Source organism: Mustelus asterias, chromosome 16 (genome assembly GCF_964213995.1).
Source record: "Mustelus asterias chromosome 16, sMusAst1.hap1.1, whole genome shotgun sequence".
NCBI lineage: Eukaryota > Metazoa > Chordata > Chondrichthyes > Carcharhiniformes > Triakidae > Mustelus > Mustelus asterias.
Window position 1 is genome coordinate 26,569,813 of NC_135816.1, and position 22,306 is coordinate 26,592,118.

The 22,306-nt window shown below is 41.3% G+C and overlaps 1 protein-coding gene across 1 annotated transcript in view; it reads right to left on the reverse strand.

The window, feature by feature from the left end:
• Positions 1 to 389: 389 nt before the first annotated feature.
• The window catches only part of LOC144505464 (gamma-aminobutyric acid receptor subunit alpha-1-like), a 45,500-nt gene continuing 23,583 nt past the window's right edge, over positions 390 to 22,306 (reverse strand). The window contains exons 6-10 of the mRNA XM_078231570.1: positions 21,441 to 21,523; positions 16,953 to 17,096; positions 13,432 to 13,584; positions 11,014 to 11,216; positions 390 to 1,037 (exon numbers count right to left, since the gene is read on the reverse strand). Coding sequence (XP_078087696.1) covers positions 726 to 1,037; positions 11,014 to 11,216; positions 13,432 to 13,584; positions 16,953 to 17,096; positions 21,441 to 21,523 — 895 coding nt within the window. The 3' untranslated portion in view covers positions 390 to 725. The remainder of the gene's footprint in view (positions 1,038 to 11,013; positions 11,217 to 13,431; positions 13,585 to 16,952; positions 17,097 to 21,440; positions 21,524 to 22,306) is intronic.

Genomic DNA, 22,306 nt, shown 5'->3' on the forward strand with positions numbered 1-22,306 from the left:
ATTCAGTAACTACTGTTTGAGTCACAAACCTCACTGGCTATTTTAATAGCTATTGCCATCCTAGAGTAAACAGGTGAATGTTTGGTGCATAATAACTAACTGTGTTGCTCATTTATTGTTATGGATAGATTTTCCACATAATTTTAAAGAAACTATAGCTGAAACATATACAACCTTTCCGTTATAAAAGTTCAACATTTGAAATCTCTTTCTTCTTTCTTCTAAATATACCTTCGAAAGAGACTGAAAGTAAACAAGATAATCCACCATGTCTGCAGCCAATGCCAACCATGGACCTTACCCAACTCTGGAAACAAAAGCTTTTCACTACCCCTGGTCAAGAGCCAGAAATCTTTAAGACTACTTCACATTTCACATAGACCCTGCCGTGAGACTAGTTTAAAATCAAATGTCTTCTGTTGATGGACATGCTGTTAGAAGAAAGTCCCTAATGCAATGAGAATAGCGAATCAGTAATAACTCTGTAATATCAGCTGGGACACAGAACTAGACTGGTGTTACCGACAAGGTAATAATGCTTTATACAAGATCGTTTTCTTTCTGATGGTATCAGAAAAATAAGGAGTTTGTTTCAGAAAGAGCAAAAGAAAAATAACATGTGCAACAAATCGAATGGGAAGCTATATAATCTGTTAGAAATTTCATGAAATTTCCCAATAAATAAAATTAGTTTGAAATCTAAGGAACTCTTCCTTTTATGTTTCCTAATTATGTTCATCATCGCCTTTAATAACTGTCTCTCTATTCAAATAGGTAGCCCAATAAACCAAGTTGAAAATCCCAAACATTAATGGAAATGCTATTCTGGCCAGTCTGTCAATTTTACTGACACTGTTGAATGTCTTCTTGGGTTCTGGGGGCTTTTGTTCTGGTTTGGGTTCTTTGGATTCTGCACCAGCACTTTTTGCAATGGTTGCCAGGCCTGCATCCTTTGCAATGTTTGGTGCAAAGTTCGCTGATGTTGCTGTGTAGGTGTTGTTTTTCTTCAGTAGAGCCTCTCGTTCCTTTTCCTTTCTCTGCGAAACAAAAGTCAAAACATTTTCCTAGAAAATACTTTTGAAGTAAAGCCTTGACATTGTCATTATTTAACAAAGGAGCTGCACTTAAGAAGGACATTGCTTTAAGCAAAGCTCAATTTTATTTTCCCCTATATAGTGCACAGTTCCTCTGATATTTCTCCCACTTGTCATTTGTCGCTGTTTTGTGGATAGGGAAATGTGATGAAAATCGACCTTCTAAGTAAATCTCAAATAATTAACTCAGATATTTGTAATTTGATTGGCGTGTACAAGGAACAAAGCCATTTTAGATACAGAAAATATGAGTTAAAGCCATCTCGATATCAGCAGGGAAAAAAAAAATTCTTGGAATTCATGATTTACAGATTCACCATAAGATTAAAAGAATCTTTAGCCACTGAACAAGTCCAGTCATTTGAGATAAGACCATGGTTGAATTTTCAAAGAGCGATGGAGGGGGTCACAACATGGTGTGAGTGGAAATTCAGAATTGTGGTCCCAGTGGATGTCTCAGCACCTGGTGCCTCCAGGACACTTGTGAATTTTAACAGGGCCAGTGTGGAGGAGGGAGTAGGAAATGTGGTTACTGTCAATTAACGGTCCTGTAAGCTCATTAAGGAGCTATTTAAGGAGCTTGTACATTTGGCGCTATAATTTTCTGGGCTTTTTTCGGGCAAGCTTGAATAGCCTGGTGCAAGTTGGTGCATAGCTGTCCAGCTAACTTCCAGGTCCAAATAAGTTTTCTGTGTGGTGAATATTTATTCAAATCTGTGGGGTCAACCAGCACTATTTTTGGCGTGCTCCTGACCTTGTCCTCCATGGCTGCTTTAAACCACGTTCGAAATCATCTACAAAATGCATTGCAGGAACTCACCAAGGTTCTTTAGGCAGCACCTTCCAAACCCATGATCATTCCCATGACCAGCAGATACCTGGGAACACCACCACTTGGAGGTTCCCTTTTAAGTCGCTCACCATCCTGACTTGGAAATATATCGCCGTTCAATCACTGTCGCTGGGTCAACATCCTGGAACTCCCTCCCTAACAGCACAGTGAGTGTGCTTACCCATTAGGGACTGCTACAGTTCAAGAAGGCAGCTCACCACCACCTTCTCAAAGGCAACTAAGGAGGGCAAAAAATGCTGGCCTTGCCAATGACACCCACATTCCATAAAGAAAAAGAATGAAATAAAATAACTCCCGGCCAAATGTTGAGCTGCTTGCTCTAAAAGACAAGGTCGTGGCAGCCTCCAACATGACTTGGCATCACTAAGAATGATGAGAGAGCCATGCTAAACATTGTGGACATTGGCAGGACCAGAAGAAGTTCCCGCCGGTGGCCAATGGTGAGCTACCTCTGCCGCCGGAAAACACGCCGTTAGGGAACCGGAAAATTCCGCCCAGAGACTCGACCAGCCACTGCAGAGACAGCTGGAGAGAAAAGGGTAACAGTCTTAAAGGGGCAAAACATTTAAAACAGCAACACAGCAACTGAACACAAAAGAGGAAATAAAAGGCTGAAAGTGGTCACACTTACCGAACCTATGGGACATTTTGATGAGACTGTTGAACAGTGGAGCTCGTACATTTGAACGTTTTGAGTTTTCTGTCCTTGCAAATGGAATGAAAAGTGATCGAAAGAGGGCAACTTTCTTAAGTGTGATGGAAGCTAAAATCGGGATTTTCCAGCCGTACTCACGTCAAAAATGAAAAATCCCGCCTGAGGCCAACAGACCCTTGCATGGTCCGCCACCCTCCCCCGCCCCAGACTGCTACAATTCCCTTGGCTGGTGAGATGGGAAAAGTCCCCTCCTTTGACTTATTAAGACGTTTGGTGCAGCCTGGCAAACCTGGCACAAAATCATATAAAGACAATGTAAAAGTCCTGGAGATGCATTTTCCCCAAGCCAATTGCCACAGCACAAAGATTTAGTTTTCACAAAAGAAACCATAAAGAGGGTGAAATAATTGCCTAGTGCGTTGCAGTACTTAAAAAGCTCACTGAACAATGTGAATTCCTTTGCAGAAGCCATGGAGATTGCAATCTCCACGAAGCTAGCTCCAAACGAATGAATCAAATTGAGTGTCTAACGTGACACAAGATAGCCGGGAATGTTACCATTGTGGAAAGCCTGGCCACCATCCATCTGGATGTTTGTGCAGAGATTTTGAATGCTGTCAGTGTGGCAAGAAGAAGGGGCACATTGGGTGGGATTTTCCGGCTCGCCCCAAAACCGGAAAATCCCGCCCGAGGTCAACGGACCTTTGCATGGTCCGTGTCCTGCCTGCTATGATTCCCGTGGTAGGCGAGATGGGAAAATTCCGCCCACTCAGTGTGTATATGTAAAAACAAAAGAAGAAGCACTGAATCTAAAAAGCAAACCAGAGAAAAGTAATTCTGCAGTCGGGTATAACAAAGAAGGAGAATCGGCATTGCATAATGCGTATCTCGTGGTCGCACATGATCTGAACATTGAGAGAGTGGAATCCCTTGTGGTTTACAAACTGTGCCCGATGCCAACAGGGGAAATGCGGAGCCACGTGGGTGCAGTCAGTGACAGCTTGGCTGAAACCCATGGCCCTGGTGTCTTGGCTCACCTGGTCCCGGTCAAAGTTGATGTACAGATAAACTCTCGCAAATAGCACATCTGTGACCCCCTTATATGCACTTGTGTGCGGCAGCCTGGGAGATGCTGCATGGTCACACATGCAGCCCTGCTGTAAAGGTTCGGAGTGCCTGGTAACATTCAGGGCCACAGACAATGGGTGGCTCCAAATCCATGTGTTACCAACTCTTGTATCACCTGGCACAGGTGGTCCGCTGGCTCCCGGGACGGACGCAGCCTTGTCAGGCACTGGACTTCTGACATCTGCAGTTGGGAAGTTATACAGCAGTATACCCATGGCCGGTAGTGCCTCCTCCAAGGCTCTGCCATCTGTGGCCTTGCTCCCAGAAGATCAGTGGGCCTTGCCTTTCCCTCCCCTGCAGGGCACTGATCCTGACCGAGTGCAGTGGCACGTCAATGTTGCTGTTCAATCGCAATCAAAAATATTGCCAGATTGACTGGCTTCAAGATTCTCCACAATCAAAAACTGAAAGGAAGGGAACATCAAATTGAGCATTGAGGAGTCCTGACAATGCCCTGACCCACAGCCCTAGCAGGATCTGGGACATCCACCCATGCACAGCCCCACATGTCAGCGCCTTTTCAATGAGTCTTACTCCCTCCCCTGTCACACCATAGCCACTTCACTACAGTTGCCCCTCTCAACTCCTCTTGAATGAAGTGCTTTAACCCTTGAGAGCCCCAGTGGGCCGCATAACTCCCCCAAGGGTGAGGAATGAGGGCAGTTGAGTGTATTCAATGGACCTGTATTCTAACCTCACAGCGGCTCACCCCACTGCAGTGCCAGACTGGGCAGAGCGCAGCACATCACTATGATGTAGGACACTGCCACCCGTCATCTCCTCAGCAGGGTGACGGATGAGCGCCTTCACTATAATGCTTTGCATTGAGGGCCATACTTGTGTTAGCTCTCTGTTATGGAAACATGAGTATTAACTTGGAGTTCAATGCTTGGGGGGTAGACTTCCAACTCTTTTGAGTTAAACAATGAAACTGAAAGAGTTAACTATTGGGTGCCAATCAATGAATATACATGCATTGCAATGCTGACTAAACAGGCACAATTGACTCATCAAGGAAATGTCAGGGAGATAATTAGGAATCTGACATCCCTTGTGGCAGGAGAAGCACACCTGGTGCATATGAAGACTGCAAATTGCAGTTAACTTCATCCTTACATGGTACCTTAATTTCCCCAGCTCTCAAGGGCTGAGGAGTGGGCCTTCCAACTTGAACAGCCAGCCACCCATACACAATCCCTGACAGCCAGACCTCTATAACCACTGACCTTGAACTTGCCCCTGTGCTGACCTTGTGGATTCACCCGCTCCCACCTGCTTTCCATCTGCCATTCTAGCAGAGCGATCCTTCAGCGGTGATATCATCACACGTCCAACGAGGAGGACACAGGAAGCGCTGCCTGCCCACCAACTGCCAGACCCCTTAGGCTCACAGACATGAAGGGCTGCTAATGCCTGCCAGCAACCCCAGCCCCCCCAGAGATGCCAACACTGAACATTGCCCCTCCCCAGCTCCCAAGTTACACTTATGTGGGTCCCTTGCATCCTCTCCGATGCCCCTTCTGAAATTGACAGACTGGAGGGTGATGGCGGTCTGAGCACTCTCCTGATAACCCCTCTGGAGGTGAGGTCACCAGGTTCCTGTTTTTATACAGCTGTTGTAAATCGTGCCAGTGTGACATCATGCCAGCACCCAATGAATATTCAGTGAGGGGGCGGGGGGGGGAGTGGGGGGGCAAGTCCTGGCGGGAGGGCTTGCTAATAATATGTTGATGTTTAAACAAGGTACCCGATCTTCCGTGGTGGGATGCCCATTATGTTACTGGCGAGGGGCCTGGAAAATCGAGAAACACAACCTCATCAGTGAGAATCGCATTTTCCGATTCTCGTTGCATTGTGCGCCAGCGTTGCCACTCTCGCTGATCACTAACAGGGGCTGAAAATCGCCTCCTGGCCACTGTTGGACCAAATGCATTCAGGACACTGTGAAATAGTTCACATGAAAGAGATTTCCAGAAACTGCTTTAGGTGGCCTGGCCTGGATCAAGACATTGGAGCCAATTAGGCAAGGTCTTGATCTTCAGATCAGAGTGTGAGGAACATGCCGCAGTTGGCACCTTTCCATCCATGGGATTGATCAGTTAACCTTTGGCATCCAGGTCGATTTCTCTGATCCCTTTGAAGGAATGGTGGTGTGGATGCCCATTCCAAATGGCCAGGAATTTCAGTGATGTCCTCTATTACTGCTGAGAGTACAATTCAAAGGCTAAGAGAAATGTGCAGTCAATGCAGGTTACCAAAACAACTTGTGACAGACAATGGTCTTCAACTTGTCCGGTGGGAGTTTGAGAATTTTCTGAGATGCAACAGAATTCTTCACATCACCTTAGCACCATCCCGCCCAATCACCAATGGATTCGTGGAGAGATTTGTTCAAACCATGAAACATGCTTTAAAACCATCACAAGGATGTTCCTACATTCACGAGCATCTGGACACATTTCTGCTGACATACCGAAACACACCACATGCTACGGCTAAAGCATCTCCTGCATTCCTACTAATGGGCCGGCAACTGTGCACTTGCTTTGAACTGCTGAAATCAACAGAAACATGACAAGCTGTGAAACGTGAACAGCATTACCAAGTGGAGAAAAGAGCATAAAGGTCAAAGCCAAGAGGTTTCTGTTGGGGACAAGAGGTTCTAGCTCATAATTATGCTACTGCAACTAACTGGGTCCCTGCTAATGTGATTGATCAGACAGGATCTGTTCCGTACATAGGGGCCAATCTTACCAAAAAAATTCTAAGTCCAGGAAAGGCAGGAAAACAAAAGAGTTTCTGATGTATATTTGGTCAAGTTCAAATCCAGTATCTTATCCATTCAGTGCAGAAAAAATTGGGCTAAGCTCTTCCTCACCTGTAGGGGAAGGGGGTGGGACTTAAATTGCCAACAAGCCTGCTGTAGCAGCACAGGGCACCAATGCGCATGTGCAGACCTCTGTGGCTGTACATGCGCAATGGCAACCAACAGAGGCCTGACAGGTCTGAGATAGACCTATCAGGACTCTACTGCCGCAGCTGGCCTTGACCCACTCCCCCCCTTCTCCCCCCCCCCCCCTCCCCCCGCCAGCTATCACTTGCAGCTCCAAAAAGGCAAAGGGCTGTGGGGAGCAGATTTTAAGTGAAGAAGGCAGCCGAAGGTTGGTGACTCCACGCTGAGGGCCAAAGGGGAAAAAGTACACCCTTTGGAGCTGTGGTATTCTGCTTGACCTGGCCAAAGAGCTGAAGCTGTGCTTGTGAGTTGGTGCTTGGGTGCAGATTTGAGAATCCAACGGAACTGGAATCTTGGGAGACAAGATTGCAAACCTACAAGGTGGGTGTCATTGATGCCATCTGAGTTGGAGCGACCTTTGGAGAGAATTCCTCAGATCGTTGAAGATGAATACTGGTGTTTTGGTGAGATTAGTTGACTCATAGTATTACTGACATCTGGATAAACTGTTCAGAAATCCATGGACTCTGCCTTGGTCACATCTGCCATTAATCTTGTGATGTGGTGTGTTTTGACCATAGTTTACCCATTAATTCACATGTATCTCATATTGACCTTGAATGTTAGAGAATAAGATAGATATTGAAAATTGTTTTATCTTTCTGACCTTGTACATTTTTGCTGATTCAAAACCCGTGGAATCTTGTGTCATCTTTTACTGAGTAAATGTCTTGAATCCCAACCTTGTCTACTTTAAACAAAATATTCTTGATCCTTAAACAAATTCTGTCAACAACTTGGGGGACTGGCCAAGGATCATTAGAAGGTCCAGTCAAAGGGCCTGGATCTTTGAAAGGCTGATAGCACCATTAAAAGAGGCACAGTTTGAGAAAGACTTCTACAAACTTTACCAACTTGATGGACAAGGCAGTATGGAAATACCACCATCTCCACGTTCTCTTCCAGGATACACACCATCTTGAATCAGATTGATATCACTCTTCATTGTTTATTACTGCTGGTCAAAATCCTGGAACTCTCTCCATAACAGCACAGTGAAGAACCTTCACCACTTGGGCCACAGTGGCTCAAGAAGTTAGCTCAGCATCACCTTAACAATCACAATTAGGGACGTTCGATAGATTTTCACCTTGCCAGCGACACCACATCCCATGAATAAATAAAGAGATAATTAAAACATGGAGAGGAAAATAAGACTGGTTGTGTAAAAGGTGACTGATCCACTGGCAAAGTGAAAATGACCCCACTGAATGAGCAAGGTGTCAAATATGCTGTTTGTAACATTACAAACAACCTTCTTTGTTTATGGAAATCTCGGAGTTTTTAGTGGATCTCTTAGAACCAAGCCATTTAAAAGTTAATATAAGTGTGAAGCCGTAGTGTCAAAACAGGTAGCAAATTGATGGCATGTTCGTTTACTTTTGATTTGATTCAGAAAATGCTCCAATATGTCAATGGCTTCCTTGAGATAACCATGTTGCTATTAAATGCCAGACAAGTGCATTGTATCTACCGAGTTAAGAGCATCAATCATGCTCTTTTAACGAACACTATTTCCTCTTTACGAACAATCAAATGGCGGCGTACAGATAATATACAAATGAAAAAGTGCACAAACAAGATTTTAAAATGTTTGTTGGAGGAGAAATTTGTGGGGCCGCTAAAGGGGAATTGATATAAGTTTGCACCAAGTTTTAGCAAGTACCTAACTCACCCATGGTTCCTTCTCTTGTTCTCACCCCAAATCACAATGGAAAGGGCAAACATAACATTCTCTCAAGCTCATGCCATGCTGCTGTATAACCAACTGCTGGGAATCTGACAAAAACACACCAATTGATTCAGCCTAGATTTTTCCCTCTCCCCATCATATTTGTTTATGAGGTTTCCTCAGACGATCTAGCTGCGATCAATATATTGTCCCATGTTATATTTCAATCTGTTTCTACCATTCTATGACTCAGTCCATTGTTGCAGCACATATTTTCAATGTTGTTTCCTAATTATGTTGTAAGAACACAAGAAATAGGAGCAGGAATAGACCTCGTGGTCCGTCAAAACTTTTCCGCCATTCAACATGATCATGGCTGATCCTGGGCTTCAACTCTATTTTCCTGCCCACTCCCCATATCCCTGAGAGACCAAAAATCTGTCTATGCCAGCCTTAAGTATATTCAACAATGAAGCAACTACAACCATCTAGGGCTAAGAGTTCCAAAGATTCACTACCCTTTTGATGAGTAGTTTCTTCCCATCTGTGTTAAATGATTTGCTCCTTACACTGAGACTGTGCTCCCATGTTTTAGACTCCCCAGCCAGTGGAAACAATCTCTCACCTTCCACTCTATCATGCCCCTTCTGAAGTTTGTAGATCATCTATCTAAAATCCAGAGAATATCAGCCCAATTTACTCAGCCTCTCATCGTAAAACAACCTCCTCATCCCACAGACCAATTTTTGAAAATTCGCTGTACCACCTCTGAAACGAGTATATCCTTTCTTAAATGTGTAGACCAAAACTATACACGGTATTCAAGACATGATCTCATTAAAACTTTATACAATTGCATCAACACTTCTTTATTCTTATGCTTCCATCCCCTTGCAATAAAGGTCAACATGCCATTTGCCTTCCTTATTGCTTGCTGTACCTGTATGCTAACTTTCTGTGTTCACTGTACCAGCACACCCAAATCTCTAATTTACAAGTTGAATGCCTTGTAAAAAATATTCTGTATTTCTATTCTTATGACCAAAGTGAATAACTTCACCCATCTCTACATTACAGTCCATCTGCCATGTTGTTGTCCGCTCACCTAACTTGTCTATGTCACTTTGCAGTTTATTAGTACCCTCCCCACAGCTTATCTTCCCACCTAGCTTGATATCATCAGCAAACTTAAGATACAATTCTCTCTCTTTCTTCACATAATTCATTACTATAGATTGCATACAGCTGAGGCACCAAAACTGGTCCTTGTGGCACTCCACTATTCGTTGTCTGCCAACTTAAAAATACCCGTCTATCCACTTTCTGCTTTCTTTCTATTAGCCAATCAAGTGCCTTATCAAATGCCTTTTGGAATTCCAGGTACACTATATCGACTGGTTCCCCTTTATCTACCCTACTAATACCACCTCAAAAGCCGCTAATAAATTTGCCAACCAGGCCTTTCCTTTAGTAAAGCCAACTCTTCTTTTGCCATTCTGTCTGTCATTCTGAAATATTGTGTACCCTGGGATATTTATTTCTCATCCTTGATCACCTTGTAACCGTGTCTCAGTAACGGTGACTAAATCAACATAATTTACTTCCATTTGTGTCAATAATTCATCTATTTTATTGCAGATGCTTCATGCATTCATATGAAGAACATTTAATTTGAATATTTAACTTCTATTCCCGGCAATGTCCTTATTTGCCAATGTACATTTTTTTCTGAAACTCTCTATTCCTCCTGTCACACTCTGCTTGTCCTTACCCACTTTGATATGTTGTTCTAATAGCTCAACTTATGCTAGCTCTCTTTGGATTCTAAATCTCCTTTCACCCAAACCCCCACCACCATTCCCCTCCCTCCACCCCCAACACACACGCACACACACAACACGCAAACACACACACATACTTCCCATTAGATTGAAGACCTGTCCTCATTATGGGTGATTGGCATTGGTTCCTGCCCAGTTCAAGTCCCAACAGAACAGCTCACTCTTCCCCAAGTACTGATGTCAATCCCCCATAAATTGAAACCCCTTCTTCCCACACCACTCTTCAAGCTACATATTTAATTCTCTAATCCGCTTGACCCTATGTCAATTGGCACATGACTCACGTGATAATCCAGGGACGATTACCTTTGATGTGCTGCATTTTAACTTGATCCCTAACTCCTCAAATTCGCTGAGCAGAACATTGTTTCCAGCTTCTATTGTTGGAATTGGTTCCCATGTGGACCACAGCAACTGGGTCCTCCCCTTCCCACTCCACGTTCCTCTCCAGACATGAGGAGATCTCCTTAATTTCAATCTTAATTTTAAACAAAATCCCTCTTAATCTCAATCATGCTAAAGTAAGAAGTTTCATTATTTCAAGCACAAAAGGAGAGATCATTGAACCATTGAACTTGCTCCAGCATTCAAGTCTCATTTCTGTGCTCAGCCTGATACTTTGGGAAATTTTCCTGGTAAACAAACATAAACAAATTTCTCCCCCACAGTCTTGAGCCATGACACATTTTACAAGGGGGGGAATCTCAATAGCATTGTTCATATAAAAATTAAACAAAGATATAGATGCACATTTTACCTTTTCAGGAACTAAACTTTTTCCATCCCAAGCCCAACTCCTCTTTGTGAAATAGTTCACTGTGGCAAATTCAATAAGTGCAGAAAAAACGAAAGCATAACACACGGCAATGAACCAATCCATAGCAGTTGCATACGCAACTTTGGGGAGTGAGTTCCTGGCACTGATACTTAGAGTTGTCATTGTCAATACAGTTGTGACCCCTGAATAAGACACAATAAGAAAAATGTAACTGGAATAACTTAATGTAATATGTGTAAGTTTGCTTCTTTTGACACTCAATGAATCTATGAATAATGTGATACAATAGCATTGGGGATTGATCTTGTAATATAACTACAGACACATGCTATTGTGAATTTAGCGCTCAATCTTGGTGTCAATTTTTGATCAAGATCATTATTTTTGTAACATGTCTAGCGATATATAGATAAGTTGAATAACACTTCATTATAAGCTACTGCTTTATATTGTAACGAGAGTTAAACTCTATTCAGTGATAATTTTCGTACAAAATTGATGTATTTATTTCTCTCTGTTTTATCAACATGAGAAATGTCAGTTTATTACTAATACCTACAGCAAGATAGCCCTAACTATTTTAGGTACATCTTGATATTAAATTTGTGTGCGTGTATTTGAAAATGGTCATTGCAATGATACAGAGAAGGTTATCCAGCTAAATTAGTATTGAACCCCAGATGAACAACAGCATATATATTTTTTGCATGTACCCATCTCATCCATTGTTCATTCTGCTGCCTGCATGCCAAATCACAACGGAAAGGGCAAACAGAACAGTCTCTCAAGCCTTTGCCACGCTGTTCCATAACTAACTGCTAGGATTCAGACAAAAACAGACCCAAGTGATTCAACCTTGCCCTCTCCCCTTCAGTTCTGTTTATCAGGCTTTTGCAGATGATTCAGCTCAGATCAATAAATTGTCACATGATCATTTCAAGAATATCTCTGTCTTTATTTACCATTCTAAGACACTGTACATTATTGCAGCACTCATTTTTCGACATCGTCTCCCAATTATGTTCATTCTAATTGTAAACAAAGGACACAAAATCCCTTTTAATCTCAAAGTAAGGCATTTCATTATTTCAATGGCAAAAGCACAAAAATGTAAGGAAAGGCCATTGAACCATTTAACATGCTCCCAGCACTCAAGTTACATCTCTGTGCCTAACCTGACACTTTAGGATATTTTCTCCTTCTAAATCTGTGTAACTCTACTTTCAATTGAAATAGGAATTGATTCAATTGCCAATTGAATGTTTCAACTGATGCAATTTACTCTTTTTAATTTAAATTCACAGTTCTTTAGTTTAGAATATTATGGGTGCTCCAACTATAAACTTACAATGTTCTCTCAATTTGGGAACTGTTCTTTTCATGACACGCCTTATGTGAAGGAAGGAAACTAGGGAATTAGCACATATCTACTGTTGAGAAATTGTTACAATAGATAATTAAATAAAAAGAGTGGATTTTCCTGCCCTTTCTGCCACCAGGATCTTCTGGTCCTGCCGAAGATGGCCCCCTACCATGGCAGGTTCCCCGGTGGTGGAATGGGCCAGTCATGCAAAGCCAGGAAACTGACCCTTTAATGATGACATTGGGAAAAGCAATGACAGTCTAATGAAGGATTAAATGCAAGTAAAACTCCCAAAACTTACTCTCATAATGTGCCTTAACACCAGACTCAGAGAAGCACCCATACTCTACCAATATAACATTCCTAATTCTTATACAACCATCTCTGGATCTCCTTAGAAATTGATAGTTAACTTCCAAAAATGTAACTCCATGCTTACACATTGAATTGAGATCAGCAAAGCTCAAATCACTTCCAGCAAGTAGAGGGACACTAAGAACATAAGAAATAGGAGCAGGAGTAGGCCATCTAGCCCCTCGAGCCTGCCCCGCCATTCAATAAGATCATGGCTGATCTGACGTGGATCAGTACCACTACTCCAATAATTTTGAGCTGGATTTTTGGTAAAAGTTTAGGCAAGTTCTAAGTTTGAGCATACCTCAGCCTAGTTTTTATTTAGTTGAGTACATTGCACAAAAAATCAATAACTAATTAATAATTTACTTAAGTGTCATGCTCACTACGAGAGGTCACCAGAATGGTTGACATGAGAAGCCAATGCTCTGTGGAAGGTGGGATCGCAATAGGTTTTTGGGACCGTGTGAAGTGAGTTTACTCTGCCTCAGAGCTTGTGTGGGATTGCCTGACACTGACATTGCAATGGAAAGTGAACAGCAGATTGAGAAGAATGTTACAAAAAAAATGAGAATTGAACCAAAAATCAAACCGTTTGAGTAGACCGATACTGGCATAACTTAAGAGAATTCTGTGTAATATTCAAAGTTGTTTGCAAGCAACTTTTCCAAACAACTTACCAAAGACAGTTCTTGCAGGGACAGACTCCCTGTTTAACCAGAACGATACTTGTGAGAGAATAACCGTCATAATGCACGGTAAGTACGTTTGAATTACAAAGTAGCCAATTTTTCTCTTCAAATGAAAGTGAGCCGTCATGACCACGTATTCACCTAGAAATATAAAATATGGAATTAGAACAAGATAGCATGCAAACTATCACTCCTCTGCAACCAGAAACAACAAGTATAGGCTATTCCTTCACAAAACTGTCAATAGGCAGGAAATGTCCCATTTAAATAAAATATATTGAAAATAGTAACACAATTGCTGCTGGTAAAAATGGAAGTTGTTCTCATGATCCAAATATAATGATCTCATCACTATAAGTAAAATGTTAATCAAAAGGATCGCAAGTGTAGGAAATATAATTGTGACACAGGTGGTGCAGAAGTTGTTTTTTTGACCTATCAGATCAGATAATGCTAGGGTATTTATTCTGTAATTAGTCTATTGCATATCAAAGTTAGGAATGCATAATACTATCACTGGATGAAAAAATAAAAATTCCATTCCATTCCCTGGGAGGCAGGCTGGAATATAAAAGTATTGTATAAATACTTTCTTCCACAAATATATGCAAAAGGAATTAAATATTTTACAACAAAAATAAAATAACCACTCTGTGTAGGAAAAATTTCTGAAATGTTGCACTACAGGTTACATTGGGCATAATATCTTCTAAATGGTACATCTTAGGCGTTAGCTCTGGCTGAATGGTAGCATTTAATTCTGAATCAAAAGGTAGTGAGTTGACTGCCTGATCTGGATATTTGAGTACAACATTGTGGCTGACACCTGGCACTTTTGGCTGTACCATCTTTCGGATGAGATTTGAACCAATATTTAGCATTCATCTGCCCATATAAATCACCAGCTGTTTCCACTTATGTGTGATTTTGGTGAGGTAGGTGTCTGAAACCTGAAGTGTGCAGGTTAGACCGGATAAAAGCATGTCTGAACTTTGTGGACTCATTTGGATAGCCATGGCATCCTTTTGAAGAGGTAAAGTATTCCTTTGGATATGGTCCCAGGACACCTTTGGGAGAGGTAAGGTACCCTCTGGGAGAGGCAAGGCACCCTTTGGATAAGCCAGGTGCCCTTTGAGATTATTAAAAGTAGATATGATTGTGTGTAAAAAACGCATAAAATCATTGGAACTGTTTAAGCTGTCAAAGAACTGTCAAAGCCCTTTGAAACTCTCAAAGTTCATTGGAACTATTGAGCAATCAAGGGGTTTAGTTCTGCTAGGCTTTAAATTTTAAATAGTGTGAAGCTTAAAAAAATGGTGCTTGAATTTTACTCTGTTGTCATAGGCCTGAGGATTGTCCTTATATGTGCTGCATGACTGATTTTACAACCTAAAATTATCACATCGGGGTGCCTGTTAAGTGATCAGTTTGATTGATGGCTCCAACTGGATATAGATTATAAATGTTTATTTTCATAAGAGGTTAGTTAAAGGATTTTCTATATATTTTATATCAGCATGGCTCCTAAGTTTTGCCTATGGTGGATACTAGGTGAATAGGCATGGAGAGTGCGAGGACAAAGGGTGGTGTATGGGTAGTATCGGTTGGCACTAAGTTGGCAGAGGGGCTATAAAGAGCTATGGGGATGAATGTGTGGGCATTTGTTGGCATAGAGGGTATGGGGAATGATAGGGGTGGGTATAGGAGCATAGGGTGGCACGAGTTGGAATAGATAGGGCATGTGGAGTGTGTGGGGAGACGAGGAGGGGTGAGGGCTGCAGGGTGTTTATTTTTTTTAAAAATAAATTCAACCAAGTGTTGGTGCACAGAGGCAGGTTTACGAATTATATTCCAGCCTGCCTCCCAGAGAATGAAAAGCTGACCGTCTGGGCCTCTTTTCCCCTGGTCATGCTCGTAGAGCAAGAAAATGTCCTGCCTCTGCACTCCTGACCCGAGAGTGTAAACCCAGACCTGGGAGTTAATGCAAAAACAAGATCACTAATTTGTACTAGAAATACACATACTTTTGAAATTGAACAGCAATGCTGCTGGATTTCACTATATTAGATTTTGCATCAGCATTCCACCGTCCTGGTATATTTATGCTCACCTAATAATTAGAGTATTGTCAACCAAAGAAAACAGTATGTAAGTGGGACCTAAGATGCATTTACGTAATTTGAGTGTCTAAAAATGTCACCTATATGAAAAATGATTGATTTCAAGCTGTTACATTATATGATATTTTAAGCACTAACAGAGTTCACATTGAATACATCTGTCACTTTGTCTTCTATTCATCCCAATCAGGCACCCAGCTCAGACTGTCCTGGAGTGCTCCCATTTAATCTTTGAGACCATTACTGAATGCAACATTTTGGGCTACTGTTTTTTCATTACTGAGTTCATATGTATAAAGTACAGAATATGCTGGAGAATAAAACATTAGATTGTTCGGAAATGTTGAATTTGGAGCTTCTTTATTGCCAAAGGCACTACAACCCAAACACCATGTTCAACCAAGACTTATCAAAGCTGCTATTGCTGAGTCACTGGCATATTGTTTTGTTTTGGTCTCATTTCACTTGAAATTTAACAAGTGGGATTATTTTACTCTTCGTCTTAATAAAATCTGGGAAGCATCAAAGCACCTATTGATTGGTGGAATTTTGAATTTTTGGTGCTTGTTAAAATCCATGTTCTCAAATATAAAATAACTGCCCATAATCTGTTGAATAAATGATTTGTACAGATGTAAAATGTATGTCCATCTGCCCAACCAATCTGATAACAGATCGTCCTACTCATCTTCTCCTCACAGGCGGGATTCTCCGGCCTCCCAGCCACGTGTTTCCCACCGGCGGGAGGTGGCGTGTTGTTTGCTAGTGGTGGAATTCTCTGGTCCCGCTGCTGTCAATGGGCATTCTCATTGACATCACCCCACGCCAGCGGGAAACCTGAGTGTGGGGGTGTGCTGCCGGCGGGACTGGAGAACCCTGCTGGTATGAACGGCTGGAGAATTCCGGCCATGGCTCTTGCCACAAGGGGGAAAAGTAAGAAAGTATACAAGAACCTGCGTTGGGATTATTATTTCAATTTGTTACCAGAGCTTGTGAGAGCCATGAACAAAATATATCATATCAGACACTGATTGTGTTGGTCAAATTACAAAGAGGGTTTTGCATTTATTCAAGCAGGATCATAAACCATGTGCGTTATATTGGAGGTCACAGTATCTTGTTACTACAAGGGCTTTGTAACTGGATGAGCATATGTTGTTAGAACAATTGTATGATTTCTATATTATAAAATGAACCATTAATGCCTCTTCTCTGAATGGCTATCATATTCCAAAGAGCCCAATGGGTGATGATGCTATTCAGTGTTACACTAAAGCAGTACAAAAGCTGACACTAAATCAAACAGAGACCATTTTTATAAAGAATATATATATATATCTATGTATTATAGATATATATATATAATATATATATGTATAAATATACAACCTGTACTGGATTTAATAATAACTTTTCCCACGCTTTGTCCCATTAAGTCATATTGATTCAATCGAGAACCATCTTCAGCCACAACAACTGATTGGGATGCTCCATGTGTCCATGTGTACACAACCTCTGATGTTGTGTATGCATCTGTTCAGAAATAGAAGGTGAAATGGGTTAATTGGTGAGTCCATCACAGCATTGTGAACATAGCTGCAAATTTTGCACAATGAACAATTGCAGAAACTCAGTTCGCTGGCCCGTTCACTTCATCTGTCACAATTTAATAGGTTCTTATTTCCCCATGCCACTCTTTACCAGACAGTTAAGGAGCAGCTAAAAACCAGTTGAAGGATTTTCAAATGGATGAAGGCTAAAAATATACTGATAGAACAATAATCGCAGCAGTGCAGATTGTTTTTAAAGTCATGGTGTAAATCTGGAATCAGAGCCCAAGTGGACTCTGGAGCGAAGAACAATGATGTTCCTTAGGAAAGAGAACCTAACCTTACTTTCACTCAGTTACATCCTGTACTAAATCTAGATTCAGAAACTATGTGGGCATTAAGCAGAACTGCTTCACACTGACCCTACAATTGTTGCGTAAATGTACCCTAAAATCTGTGCATCCTTTCATGCAATCCGGAAGTTAGTTACACAGCAGCAAAATCAAAAGGTTAACCATGGTGTTCTTTCCCATGTTTAAAGTCAAAAGATGATAATTGACACATATGAAAATGTGTTTGGGGAAGAATGCTTTGTAAAATAAGAAAGAGGAGAAATATTATTGGATGAAATGTGAAATAAAAGTTCTCAAAGAACTGGTTGAGTGCAAATTGAATCAAGTCTTACGAGTAAAAAATTTTACTCATCTTGAAAAAATATTATCATTGAAATATTATAACTTCTTAATTGCACTTGTAGTTAAAGGGGAGACATCTTAATGATGATATGTTTGACAATTTCTTTTTAATACAGAAAGCAAAAATGATTTTTCTCATTAGAGTGCCATCACATTATGGGAAAAACAATTTGGATTATTGCCTCATGTTTACAAAAATACCAGGTAACATTGTCAAACATCTTCTCTCATGAAGAATGTGACCCTTTGAAGTAAAAAACGGTTCCGTACGGAAACTGTGTATTTCAGTGATCAGGCTCATTGTACTAAAAATACAGCATGCATTTGGAAATGGCAGACTGAGAAACCAACATATTAATGGTTACGATGCAGTGATTTTAGAACTAATTAACTCCCCACTTGTTGGTTTAGCTCAATAACCTCTCCAAGCCTGGACTCCGATAAAGTCATTAACCCTTAATCTTGATGTTTGAAAGTTAGCTCTAATATTGTAGTGTTTTAAAATATTCCCCTTGTTGCAATATGAATTTAAATTTAAACTTAATTTTAAATTTAAATTTAGTTGATATCTAGGGTTAGAGTGCAACAAGAGAGTTTGAGAGGCAGCCTCAGTTGGAGGAGGGAAGATTACTGTCTCCACTGCTGACCAGTTAATTGACCCATGCTGCATAAATAGATGTCAAGTGAGAAAAGAGCCAAGCTTGGATGTGATTGTGATTAAATAATCTGCTCACACTTTCTGCCTGAGTTCTACATCCTTAATGACCATATTGAGGTCATATGGAAGGTAATTGGCATCTCTGCGGGTCCAGAAAAGTGCCTGTGATTTCAGAAATGTTTTCGGGGGAAAACAAACTGAACATTGCAACAGTGAAGCAAGAAATGAATAATCCAGCAGTATGTGCATTTTTGCATATGAAATATGGGTGACACAGTGGCACAGTGGTTAGCACTGCTGCCTCACAGCACCAGGGATCCGGGTTCAATTCCGACTTCGAGTCACTGTATGGAGTTTGCACATTCTCCCCCCCCCCAATTCGTGTCTGCGTGGGTTTCCTCTGGGTGCTCCAGTTTCCTCCCACACTCCAAAGATGTGCGTGTGAGGTTGATTGACCATGCTAAATTGACCCTTGGTGTCAGAGGGATTAGCAGGGTAAATACATGGGTTTATGAAGATAGGGCCTGGGTGGGATTGCTGTCGGTGCAGCTCGATGGGCTGAATGGCCTCCTGCACTGTAGGAATTCTGTTCTATGGTTCTAAATGTAAATAAAAGAAAGGTTTGTATTTATATAGTGCTTTCATGACCATTGGAAGTCTCAAAGCACTTTACACCCAATAACGCACTCGCTTTGCAGTGTTGTCATTGTTGGAATGTGGGAAACGCAGCACTTCATTTGCACACAGCAAACACCGACAAACAGCTGTGTGATCATGGGCCGATAATCTGTTTTTGTGATGTTGATTGTGGGGTAAATGTTGGCCAGAACGCTGGGGTAAACACCGAGCTCTTCTTCAAATTAGTGCCATGGGATCTCTGATATCTATCCAAGCAGGCAGATGGGGCCTTGGTTTAACATCACCTCTGAAAGGAAATGCATCCGAGAGTGCAGCAACCCCTCGGTACTATACTGAGGTGCTGACCTTGATTTTTGTGCTCAAACCTGGAGAGAACCGGAAATGATTCAGTGATGAGAATGCTATCAACTGAGCCATAGCTGACACAAAAAAATAGCAGTCAAGGAGTATAAGACAGCTCAGAAAAATGATTTAAAAAAAAAATCAGTTTCATCAAGGTACCATATAAAACTGTACAAATATATTTTTGCTATTTCAAAACGAAGGGCGGGATTTTCCAGCCGCGAGGTCGGAAAATTCCACTCAAGGTCAACGGACCTTTGCATGGTCTGTGTCCCGCCCACTACGATTCCCGTGGCGAGGGGGACAGGAAAATTCCACCCACAATCATGTGGATAGGAAAATCAGACAGAAAGTAAAATGAGCTGTTAATTTGCTAATGTCCATTATGAACTGGATGAATTTCAAACTCATCCCCAAATTTGTAGTCAAACTTAATATATTGATCAAAATAGAAGACTGGAAATTATACATTTGCACTGAACCGCCGGAATTCTATCGCCCCGCCTGCCACAGAATCGGAGCGGGCCAGGGGCGGACAATGGAAATGTCTGTTGACCACGAGTGAGAATTTCCGGTCTCACTCGAACAAGGCCATAAAATCCTGCCCGTAGTTTCTTTAACAAATCTACAAAATTATTGAGTAAACAAGTAACAATAAAAATTGTAGTAACATTTAATATTCGTTTGTTCCAAAATTAGGCACTAGTTCTGATTACAACATCTATAAAGGCATGGAAGGAAAGACCTATGTTTGAAAGAATGTCCACAGGGTAACATTTTCAACTGGTCCCCATTTAACCACAGAGAATAATTTATGTGAGTAAATTTGCCACTGAGGAACTTCATACTGAAAATATAAACTCCATGGTTTAGAGTTTAGAAGACTCAAGAGGACATTAAGTAACAAAATCTAAAGATTCAAGAAGAATGATTGTTCCTTTCTGACCAGTATAGCGTGTAGAGCAACCGCAGAGCCAACCTGCCACATGAATTGGCCCCAAACAAATTTTGCAACAAAAGGCAAGGGGGCAAATTTTCCTGCTCCGTCCACCACGGGAATCACAGCGGACGAGAGGCGGACCACGGAAACGTCCGTTAACTTCGGGTGGGATTTTCCAGTTTCGGGGTGGGCGAAGGCGGAAAATCCCGCCCATAGACTCTAAATTGTGGAATCCTGGTATTTGTGCAATTAAGACCTACTTCCAGGTCTCATCCTGCTCCCGCTGGTATTAACCAAGTAGCAGCTGGAGGACTGAGGTATTCAGTGCCTAATCAAGGAACCCAGCATCGGAAAATGCGGGCCCTACATCCTGTCTAGTTACTAACTCCTGCCAACAAGAGCTGGCCAGTAGCTCTCAACAGGCAGCCCAAAGATGTGCAGGTTATGTGGATTGGCCATGCTAAATTGCCCCCTAATGCCCCAAGATGTGTAGGTTAGGGGGATTAGCAGGGTAAATATGTGCAGTTACGGTGATAGTGCTTGGGGTAAAGGTGCTCATTGGAGAGTCGATGCTGACCCCCCTCCTTCACCTCCATAAGATTCCACCCTGATATTCTAACTTACCTGTGAATAATATGTAGTGAATACAGCTCAAGAATAGATGCATGTATTCACTGATTGGAAACTGCCTAAATATGTTTAAGCATTGCAATCCAAATATCTTTCCCATTAAAACAATCAAACTATGGGATGTTAATTCTAATTATATCTCATTGGTACCTTTCTTTAAAATGAGATTGCTTTCACTAGAAAAACGTTTTGACAATAACCCTGTCTCCTTTAAAAAGGACGCTGATGAATGGACTTCCTTGAACATTGGTCCTAACAGTGAACATGTACAAATTAAAAGGCAATGATGGTGATATCTCTGGACCTATGCTTTGAATGTGCCATACCCTTGACTGCAAAGTCCATTCTGCTAAGAAACTACCACTACACCCACTGTAATGCTGAGAGCAAGCAACAGAAATTGTTCAATGTTTCTCTACTTACAACTGCCAAATTTTAGAGGACATGCATGGGCATCCATTGGGAAATCTTCCAAATGCATAGGACACTCAGCACGAACAGTTAATCTATAAGTAAATAAATATAGGTTGTAAATACCTGGTCAGACATTGAAATTATACAGAAGATTTTAATGTGCAATAAACAAGTGTAAGAACAGCAAAATGACAAAATATATTATGAAAAGAAAAATGTAGCATAATAATAATCATCATCATACTACAGGGGAGAAAAATAGACCAAGGATAAAACATTGTCGGGAGATTTTTGTTTGTACAGTGTCACTTCAAATGCCACTGACAACTCCCAGCTCAGCCTGTGGCATTGCCTGCCCCTGGAAATTCAATACAAGTCTGTGAAGCATTGTTCAAAGTGACTCTACATGAACAAATGTCTCTCCTTTATATATTATAAATAGAGCCAAAATAATGTAGAGTGCCTATATAAATTTCAGTTATAATACTCAATAAATTCAAGCATTTGCATTTACTTAGTTGAATATTTTTGTGATTCTATTGCTCCAAAACATCAGCTCAAGCAGTTTAGTCTCATTGTTTTACCACTGTGATATCATATTAATAGAAACATAATTGGATGCTAATTTGCTACGCAGGGTACCTAACAATGTCTGTCATTGGTTTGAATTGCCCTTGTATGTTTAGGCTTTTATATTTTTTGCGTAGAAAGTTGCTGAAAGTTCAAGTTGCTAATGATGCAGCAAGGGATTTAAGTGAACAGGGTAACTCGTGGGATATCCCGTCAAAAAAATTACATTCAATGACTATAATAATGCGAAGATTGAGAAGTATGAACTAGAATCGGCCAAATCTATTGCTAATCAGGTAAAAAAA